This window comes from Pteropus alecto, unplaced genomic scaffold (assembly GCF_000325575.1).
Source record: "Pteropus alecto unplaced genomic scaffold, ASM32557v1 scaffold98, whole genome shotgun sequence".
Taxonomy (NCBI): domain Eukaryota; kingdom Metazoa; phylum Chordata; class Mammalia; order Chiroptera; family Pteropodidae; genus Pteropus; species Pteropus alecto.
The window spans coordinates 21,076,672-21,087,677 of record NW_006443570.1 but is presented as its reverse complement, the minus strand read 5'-3'; the positions used below and the strand labels follow the sequence as shown (position 1 = coordinate 21,087,677).

The following is an 11,006-nucleotide window of genomic DNA, read 5'->3' as shown; positions in this document are numbered from 1 at the left end:
AATAAGTGAACCAACTCTCTCTATATCTTCAGTTCTCAAATAAATTACAGAAACCAACCAACATGGCTTATGCTGAGTATAACTTCTTTAAAAAAAAAAAAGTAAAGAAAAAAGAAGGCAGTAAGAAGGTGACACTTACCTGGTAAGATTTGTAATATGTGGATAGTTCATCACAAGTCCTCTCAGAAACTCTGATAAGTCTTTGTAAGAATGATATCTATAAAGAGCCAGATTTGAAGAGGAGCGCAACATGAGGTCTTCCAAACCATTCTCAGCTGAAAGATCTTTGATTAAAGTTTCAAACTCTTTAGTAGTTGGATCACTGGCATCATCAGCATTGGTGCTGTCCCCCTTTCCTTTCTTTGATTCATTGTTTGAATCTGTTGAAGATCGAACAAGCGTGAAGTTGACCTGAATAGCACCTTCACTCTTTACGGTCACATTCTTGGTAACTGGATTATACCTGTGATAAAGGAGACAGATCAGAGCCACACTTCCACAGCTGGAGTACCCAAGCATTGGGAAAACAGAGGTATGCAGAGGATACGAGGAAGATGTGGTGCATCTTCCTAAAATAGTAAAAATTTTAACTTTGTGATAATTAATATGTTCTAAACATTAAACAAGGAACAGATATGGGTAGACTGTAAAATATGATTAAGTTTTTAAGATTAAATATATGACTTCAAAAGGAAGTTTATACTTGTAGTGAATGTCTCCATGTCTCTTGGAATCTGAGTTCACTTGTCTGTCATCAGGATATATGGCTGGAAAAGTTTGAGAAGTACTAACTCAGGACATTATCTACCAAACACATCATTCTTGCCCTATCTTGCAGATACCTTGCTGTTTTAGATTTCCGATACTATGTCAAAATGGAAACAAAACAGAAATGACTTCATTACTCATTAGTGTCAAGTTCTCACCCATCCATTTATGGACCACTAGATATTTGAAAATCATTTTCTTAAAAAAGGTTATAACTATGAATGTTTTCATACACTTACTCTTACTTCAATGGGTGTTCAAACTAACTCCTCAGAAATAAGATAGCTAGTAGGGGGAGGGGAGATCTACACTTATCAAAATATAAAAAAGAAAACTGCAAGAGGGTAAAAATAATAAGTTTCAAATTAAACAGTCAAGTAGTCCCAATTCTAAGCTATTAGTAAAAGAGTGGGAAAATAAAGAAAATTAAGTTTTTCCAAGGAATAAAGGTCATAAGTTCATTTTTTTTTTCTTTTTTAGTGCATATATCTTTGTGGAAAGAAAATCCATAAAAGATGAAAATGGCCTTTCTTAGAGAATTGGAAATAAGAAAGAAAATTTCACTGAAGCAATAAAGCAAATGTACAATAATAAAAAATGAGTGTCTGTGCAAGAGCTGTAAAAGAGTACAAATGTAAAGTGGTGGTATTTATTGAACAACATGAGTGAAACATGCAGCAAAACAGGAGTTTTTTTTTCCCCAGCTAACAGGTACTTCCCAGAATAGTTACCAATAGAGAAAAAAGTCACTCGTTATGGCTTTACATCTATCTGGACAGAGGACAGGTGATCTGAGAGGAAGAAGGTAGAAGAGGCCACTGTTCAAAGCGCCTAATTTCATAGATTTCTTACATCTGATAGTTCGTATATTCACTTTGCCACTAGAGGTCAAAATGTGTAACCAGCTCTAAACTTCCCCGTATTAAACACAAGGTTGCCTAGCCTCTCTAGGGTTTTCTAGTAATAATCTTCTAGAATAGAATCACATTTTGTCTTATCCCCAAGCACTCAATTTCAAAGTATTCAGTCACTCACCCTCGAGCAGATGCTGTGATTTTATAAGTTCCTGGAACCAAGAGACGCCAGTAATCTCCAGTTTTGTAAGTAGTCACTGGGTGATTAATTTCAGCAACACTAATGGTGGCATTTAAAATACCCCTGCCATCTGTGGCATCTAGGACAAATCCTTTGACACCCTGATGAACCTGGATAAAGTACAAGGACACTCAGATTTCAATGGTAAAGATCGTCATCTAATTATTCTGGGAGCTCCCTTGCGAAATAACAGATTGTTAATAACATAAACATGTGGAACAAACAGGAATTTAGGAGTTCAGAGTAAAGCTGAATGTAAACACCCACTAAACGAAATATTTTAGTTTTTGAAAGGCTGATTTTTCATAGGCTAGGTTTGTCTTTATCATAAGGAATACAAAATACACTGTTTAAACTTTAGCGCATCTGACAATTTCGGAATATAGGACATTCTGCAAGACAACTGGCCTGGCTTCTTTAAAAGGAAAATTGTCATTTAAAAAAAAATGGAAGGACTATTCTAGATTAGAGAGAGTAAAGAAATGTAACATCTAAATGCAGTGCATGAACCTTGACTTGATCCTGGTTCTAAAATATAGCTATGAAAAAACATCTATGGGACAAGAAGGGAAAAAATGAATATGGACTAGGTACTAGGTAATATTAGGGAATTACTGATAATTTTCTTAGGTGGGTTAATGGCATTTGGGGATGGCATAGAGGAGAATATCTTTATTTTTAGAAGATACATTCAGAAGAAATATCAACAGCTGTAATTTCCACTGAAATAGTTCAGCAAAAATGTGTGTATAATTTATATAAAAATAAAGCAAATACAGCAAAATGTTAAAAATTGTTAAGTCTAGGTGAATGAATGGTAGTGTTTATTGTATTTGTCTTATAACTTTTCTGTAGGTTTTAAATTTTTTAGAATAAAATGTTTTAAAACTTAGTGTGCAAACTCAGAGCCTTTATTACTTCTCCACATAGCAAAAACAATAAAGCAGAAAAGTACTGGCATACAGTATTATTCGGTTATTCTAATTATTAACCATTATTAGCATATTTCTTAAGTCTTTACTAAGTGGCCATGAATATCCAAACAAAAGGAAATTAATCATTTCACATAAACCACTGGCAAAAATAAAAAGAATAAAAATATTTACCCCATAGTCCATCTTTCTATCACTTGACAAATTTTTACGTGTGTATCCAATTTACCTTAGCCTTTTATAAAGATAGGGTAAAAAAGTGACCACTAACCATCACTATGTTATTTAATCATTTTCAGCTCTTCCCCATGCATACAAATAAACTCATTTCCATCCATAAATTTTCTAGGTAAATGTACTAAAACATGAATAGGCCAAATTGGAGTTCAAAAGGGTATATTTTAAAATTACTGCATGAAAACCACATGTACCCACAAAAATTTCTTTGTTCTTGGGGGAAATTTCATACTTTGCTCCTGACTAGTCACCTGTTTCATGAACTGGATTAGAGATCTTCGATTCTGTTCCCAAAATTTTGGCAGATCCTTTTCAAATGGGTATTTCACACAACCTAGTTCAATAGTCACTTCAAAGCAATTTGTTTGTAAATAGTTCCAGTCCTGCATACCACCTAAAGGATAAAATATTAAAATCAGTCACTCTGAAGAAGTTCCTACTAGGTTGAGATCTCAAAAGGTAAGCAACATTCCTAGTAAAAAGCCAAATTCATTTTTTCTCAGCATTGGTTGAAAACCAAAGTGTGTTCATTTGAGAGCTCTTTGATGCTTGTGGTACAGGTAAAACACTTATACTTTCATGTTCCAGAAGAATTCAAGTGTAGATTGCCCTCTTCTTATTAGCACATCTAAGGTTCTTTGTAATAGCCAGAGGTAAAATATAACACTTTCATCCAATTTTAGTACATTATGTTTACACAAAGAACATCAAATGTAAAAATAGTTGAAAAGGTTATTTAAATGTTTTAAACTATTTAATATTTACACAATATTTTTAAAAGAATGATTCTTTCTCAAAATTAAAAAATTAGTGACAAGCAGTACCATCCAGGGGAACAGAAAACCCATCAAGTTATACGGCCTTAGTATAAAAGAATGTTTACCTGGGACATTATACCAACTAGCTCCATTTGTTATTCCATGAGGAAAGTATTCATTAGGGTACATATTCTTGCAAGGTCTACCTTGAAACATCTGAGAATTTTCCTGAAGAAAAAAAAGAATCTTTACTTGTATTTGTTTGTATCTGCATCAAAAAACACAGGAAGGATAAGGAAAAATAATAAAAGTGGTTACCAACAGGGTGCATGTAGGGGTGGGAATGAGGTGCATGGAGCTGTGGGAAGCAGTGAGGCTTTTCAATCAATGTATAGCTTCTTTGCCATTTTGACTTTTAATATATGATTTTATTATCTATTTTTTAAATCAAAATTAAACATGCTTGTGGAAAAAAATGGTATTTACTTCTTACTCACAATAAAGTAATTTAAAACTCAACCAAACTCCTCTAAAAAAACCCAAAAAACTGTTCATATTCATATTTCCATTTCATGTTTTCAAGAACCTTGAAGTCCAGAAAAGATAATTCACATACAACATGCAGTAAGCAGCTTCCTCTGACTTCTAGGGGGACTAAGATGGCCCTTCTGTGCTTTAACTGCACCCTGTACAATCATCTGTTATACCTTTTACTTCCTAAAGAATATACAATACTCCTTGAAACCACTGTGTCTTTGTGTGCTCAGTATCTAGCACAGTTTCTAACACAGTACACGTGTAATACCTTGCTCAATGAAGAGTAAAAAAACACTGTGGGGGCGCAAATAAAAATGTGATTGGAATCTACAGAGAAGAGAAAGATTACTTCTGACTAGAGTGGCAGGGGAATTCTCCTGAAAAAAATTAAGCTTTGAAAGATGGTCAAAACTTCATTTCTCTCTTTTGGAAACAGAAAAGTACAGAAAAGGGTGAAGAGAAAAATAATTTCGCATTTTCCTGCCACTGAGAATTAATCTTTTAACTTCTTCTTCTTTTTTTTTTTATAGTTTACAGTAAAGGGAATAAATAAGAATTTTTTTTTAAATTAAGTTTATTGGGGTAACATTGATTAATACAATTATATAATTTTCAAGTGTACATTATCATTTGACATCTGTGTATTCTATTGTGTGTTTACAATCCAAAGTCCAGTTTCCTTCAGCTACCATATATTTGTAACCTTTTAACTTAAAAAACATATAAACAACCCCTTTTCATCAAAGGTTAATATACTAATTACAGGCTTATGATCTCATTGCTCTCATCAAAAAATTATTATTTTTAAATTACTGTGATGCTTGCTCTCTTGCTTTCTGGTTTTTCCACTAAAGACCTGTACACATCTTCTATGTCTCTATCTCTCTCTCTCCATTTCTATTAATATCTATCCATCCATTATTAATTATAAATTATTTAGATAGAATATTGTACTAATATATATGTTATAAACCTGCATAAAAATTTTTAAAATTTAAATATAACAGATTTTCTAATATATTCTTCCTACATCTTTACTGGATCATCTAGTATATAAACCTCATTCTGGACACCACAGTTCTAGGCAGTACTAATATTTAGACTTTGTTCTCAGAGCAGTAAGAAGCCAGTAAAGATCTCTAAAGAAAGGGTCATATAGGATATATTCATGACTCTAGGATGTTTCTTCTGATAATGTTTAAAATGGACCAAAGCCAAAAAAAAAATAAAAGAAAAAAAAAGAAAAACCCATCAGAGTACTACTGAAATAAACTAAGTGAGAGTTAATGACCACATGAAAGGTTGTGGCAGTTTTACCATATCCATTTTACTATCTCCCTTAATTCTTACTGCTCTACTTTGATAATTTTTTAAAAATCTAATTAAAATTTCTAAGGCAAACAGTTTGACGACTTAAAGAAGATTCAGGGCGAGAATGTAGGTGCCCAGTCTCAGTCTGTATACAAATAAGCAAAGAGTCTAAAAGTTATATACCAAGATATCAAATGATAGATGATTTCTAGGTTTATTTTCTTCTTTTTGCTTGCCTATATTCTCTAATTTTTCACAATAACTTTCATCATATAATTTTTTAAAGAGGCATTTATATGGTGGTGACAGGTAAAGAAATTGGATGCAATTGTCAAAAGAGTAAAAATGGCTAAAGATATATTGTGGAGAGAAAAAAAAAGTAAAAGACACAATGCTGAGCCAATGAAAAAGAAAAACAAAGCAGAGCTCTCTACCATACAACATGACAAAGACCAAGGGGGAGAAGATAATAATGTCAGACTTCATGGTCAAGAAAGTTTTAAAAACAGATTTCTTTGAGAGGGCACTTCCAGATAAAACAATGTAGGTATAAAACCACAAGATACTGAGGCATGAGAGAACAATAATGGAGACAAATAGAAACTATTAACTTTACTTCTCCTCTTGTTTTAAGTTTCTTTGAAATAATTTTAGACTTGCAGAAAAGCTGCATAAATGGTACGGAGTTTGATCTGCATAAATAGTACAGAGTTTTATATACCCTTGACCTATTCTCTAAGGTTAGCATCTTATATAACCACAGTATAATTATCAAAATGAGGAAATTAACACTGGTATAATGTTTCCTAATTGAACTTACTGAATTTCATTATACTTAAAATACAACTGAAGTTATTATAGAAAGATAAGAGAATCCAGGCAAACAAAATGAAAAATAGAAGTCTAGAAGTCAGTAATCATATAATATTTTGTTATGTAAGAATTAGACTTTTTTTGGCCTATGTATGAACTGAGAATAGATGCTCCCCCATCTTCTTTAGGTTCTCAAAATCCACTTTATTTGGATATAATTCACACAGCACACAACTCACTCATTTAAAGTGTTTAACAATGGTTTTTGGTATATTCACCAAATTGTGCAACCATCACCACAATAAATTTTAGGACATTTTAATTAGCCCAAAAGAAACCTATATCCATTAGCACTCCCCATCTTCCAACCTCTTCCCTGTCCCTCACCAATGCACAAGTCCTAGGCAACTATCAATCCTTTTTTGTCTCTATAAATTTGCTTATTCTGGACATTTAACAGAAATGGAATCATATAATATGTGGTTTTGTATGACTGGCTTCTTTCACTTAGCATAATGTTTTCAAAGTTCATTCATATTGCAGCATGTATTAGTACTTTATTCCTTTTTATGGCTGAATAATATTCCATTGTATGACTATACCATAGTTTGTTTATCCATTCATTAGTTGATGGACATTTGGGCTGTTTCCATTTTTGGCTATTACGGATAATGTTGCTATAAACATTTGTGTATAAGCTTTTGTTTGAAATTGCTGGGTCATGCAGCAACTCTATATTTAACATTTTGAGGAACTGCCAAACTGTTTTCCACAGTAGTTGTACCATTTTACATTCCCACCAGCAAAGGGTTCCAATTTCTCCACAATGTTTATTTAAACATTCTCATCAATGTTTATTTTGTTTTTTAAATAGCCATCCTAAGTGGGTGAAAGAGGTACTTCGTGGTTTTGATTTGCATTTACCTGATGGCTAATTATACTGAGCATATTTTTGTGAGCTTGTTGGTCATTTGCATATCTTCTTTGGAGAAATATGTATTCAGATCCTTTGCCCATTTTTAACTTGGGTTGTCTATTTATTTGTAAGAGTTCGTTACATATTTTAGTGTAAGATCCTTGTCAGATACATGATTTACAAAAATTTTCTCCTATTTTATGGGTTGTCTTTTTACTTCCTTGATGTTATCTGTTACATGTTTAATTGTGCCTCTCAAAAAAGATATCTTAAAGTCCTAACCCCAAGTACCTCAGAATGTGACTGTATTTTATTATAGAGGTAATCAAGTTAAAACAAGTTCATTAGGGGGGTCCGTATTCCAACATAACTGGTGTCCTTATTTAAAAAAAAAAAAAAAAAAAGGAAAATTTGAACACAGACACAGGAGAATGGCATGTGAAGACAGAAGGTTGAAGTAATTCATATAGAAGCCAAGGGATGCCAAAGATTGTCAGTAAAATTTCAGGAGCTAAGAAGAGAAAAGGAAGTAGTCTTCTATAGATTTCAGAGGAAACATGGCCCTGACAAAACTTTGATTTTGGACTTCTAGTCTCTAAAGCTGTGAGACAATAAACTTTTGTCATCTTAGGTCACCCAGTTTGTGAACTTTGTTATAGCAGCCCAAGGAAACTAATACAGTAGCTTTTGCAGCAAAAAAAGTTTTAATTTTGATGTCCAATGTATCTTTCTTTTTTATCACTTGTGCTTTTGATGTCATATCTAGGAAACCACCGTCTAACTCAAGGTCACAAAAATTTATTCCTATATTTTTTCCTAAAAGCTTTATAATTTTAGCTTCTACATTTAGGTCTATGGTACCTTTAGATATAGTTTTTGGGTATAGTAGGAGGAAGGGGTCCAAATTCATTCTTTTGCACACAGATATCCAGTTTTCCCATCACTATTTGTTCAAAAGATTTTTCTTTCCCCACTGACTTGTCTTGGTGCCATTTGTCAAAAAATCAACTGATCATAAACATAAGTTTATTTCTGGACTCTCAATTCTATTTCATTGATCTATCTATATGTCCATCTTTATTTCACTATCACAGTGTCTTAATTACTATATCTTTGTAGTTTGAAATTGGGAAATATAAGGCCTTTAACTCCTGCAATTTATTCTTCATTTTTGAGATAACTGTCTTTTTCTTCTGTTTCTTTCCTGAGTTCTATCGACTCTTCTTCATTTCTTCGTTTTTTTAAAATTTTGTTTTTATTTTTTAAATATTTGAGCCTACATGGTTTGTCTCAGTGTGTATTTGGGTATATTTAATCTGTTTGGAGTGTAGTTTTCTTTTGCTTGATTATTTTTTTGGTGGTGGTAAGGTTTCCTTGGGTAATTTGTGTAAAATTTCATTTCCTGATTTTCTACAATAGTTCTCCACTGGTTTTATTTACCTCATGTTCATTTTTATAATATTGTGCTGTTTTACATGATTCCTAGTTAATGGTGCCCCTTTCTGTCAGTCTAGCAGTCGAGACATTTTAGTATTGTTTTTTTGTTTGTTTGTTTGCCTTGGTTTAAGAGAGGGGTTGCAAGTCCTCTGATTTTATAACTCTCCTCTGTCTTGGACAACCTTATATTTCCCCCTTTTTCTTATATTATTTTCTTTTCCCCTTCACTATTCATTTGCCAAAGAGCACTGAACTTCTTCATTTCATTTTGCCCTTTTTCTCCCTCAGAAGCTATGAGTTTAGAAGATGTCCATTAAGATCCACCTAACCTTTTAAATTGTGCCTATCCCTTTAAATCACACCAGATCCTTTAAGTTGTATATGCTTTGAAATCTCTTCCTTGTATTCCAGTGCTCTCAAGTGCCCAGTAACTTTTTAAATAATTTCAGATACAGGGTGTATTTAATGTTTGACGGTCATTCCAAACCACCTTTAGGCCTGCCCTTCATTTGCTCCCCTCTTTTGTATTCACAGATTTTCTTGGTCTGGGGCAAAGGTGGACTGGGTACATTCTAATCATGATAGATCACAACCAAGAGAAATGAGGCTGTGAGAGAAGACTAAGGATTTTAATTATGACCTTTCCCACGTGTAACAAAGAAGAAATAAAGACAAGATTCTAGAAGAGTACTTATGGTAGGATCAAGTAAGGGAGGAGAATTTGGGGTAAGAAAAAAATAATAATTGAGAGGACAGGATGTGAGTGAACTCACATCATGTTACTCAAAGTTCTACTTTAGTTCAAAGCAAAGTGATCTACTGAGAATAAGGAAAGTAAAGCTGAGATTAGAGGCTCAGGTAGAGGAGGAAGGCTTAGAATCACCATACTGGGAAATGAGCCAGGGAGTCAAGTAACAAAACGTGAAATATTGCCAAAGAGAACTGAGTGCTCAGCTCTTTAAGTTAGAGAGCATATGTGTGTAATGTAGCCAATTGCCATGACTGTGTGACTTTTCTGGACTATACTTTGAATACTGGGATGGAGAAAAGAGATGGTAGTAATTACTGAGGACTGGATATTGAAAAGGCTGATATGGCAAAAGGATATAAAAGATTCTAAGATGTCACTGAGAGCATCACTGAAAGGTATGTCCATGGGTCTTAGCTGAGTAGAAAGTAAATCAAATCAGAGTTAAAGGTCAAAGAACATTTTAAAATGCTAAGGAACTAGAAGTCACAATGAGGGTGAAAAGCAGAACTATAAGAATAGGCACAGATTGTGACAGGGATATGAGCAAAATCTCATCACTTAATTTTAATTTTGATGATTCTGAGGGTATCCCATTCTTGTTATTACTCCATGTACACCTCCCTAAAAATGGTGTGCCCAAGCAGAAGACAACTATTCTTTACAGTGAAATAATAGATGCACTCTCATTAGAAATGCTGCACAATCTCACAAGGTCTATTTGTAGAGAAGGAAACAGTGGGAAAAGTAGATGACAGACGTGATTAGAGAGCACAGAGTTACAGTATAATAATTTTTGTTATCTATAACTAATAAAGTCATTGACTGAGTCAATAGTAAGATCAAAAATTAAAACTAACAAGCCTAGTTCCAAGCCCCAACTTTTAACACATTTCCTAAGAACAAGTTTTAAATTAAATTTTCACATGCACATACACATACAAATATAACATTTCTAATTGTAAAGTAATATGTATTTATTATGGAAAGTTTAGAAAATATGGAGATTTCTACTTGTTTTCTCTTGCTGTATGTTACCATAGGCTCCTAAATACCTTAGACCAGAGGTTGACAATTTTTTTTCTGTAAAGGACAGATAGTAAAAATCTTTGCCTTTACAGGCTTAAAAGTATCAGTTACTACTACTCAACTCCACCTTCTGCATCTATTGAGATGACTGCAGAATTTTTCTTCTTTAGTCTATTAATATGGTGTGAATTGCACTCACTTACTTTCAAGTGTTGAAGAGAAAACAGCCACAGACAATATGGAAAAGGATGGATGTGGCTGTGTGTCAATAAAACTTTACTTGTAAAAACAGGTGGTGGGTTGGATTTGGCCCCAGAGCTGTAATTTGTCAATCTCCATTTTAGACTAATTTACTAGGTTTATAACTTAAGCACCTATCAAATGAAATACTAGCATACATTATGTTCCAGGTACTGAGCTAAAAA

General features: G+C 33.3%; 1 protein-coding gene across 1 annotated transcript in view; it reads right to left on the bottom strand.

The window, feature by feature from the left end:
• Positions 1–11,006, bottom strand: part of CPD (carboxypeptidase D) — a 57,760-nt gene that overhangs the window by 17,213 nt on the left and 29,541 nt on the right. The window contains exons 10-13 of the mRNA XM_006925041.3: positions 3,916–4,018; positions 3,284–3,426; positions 1,804–1,973; positions 140–463 (exon numbers count right to left, since the gene is read on the bottom strand). Of these exons, the coding sequence (XP_006925103.1) occupies positions 140–463; positions 1,804–1,973; positions 3,284–3,426; positions 3,916–4,018 (740 nt within the window). The remainder of the gene's footprint in view (positions 1–139; positions 464–1,803; positions 1,974–3,283; positions 3,427–3,915; positions 4,019–11,006) is intronic.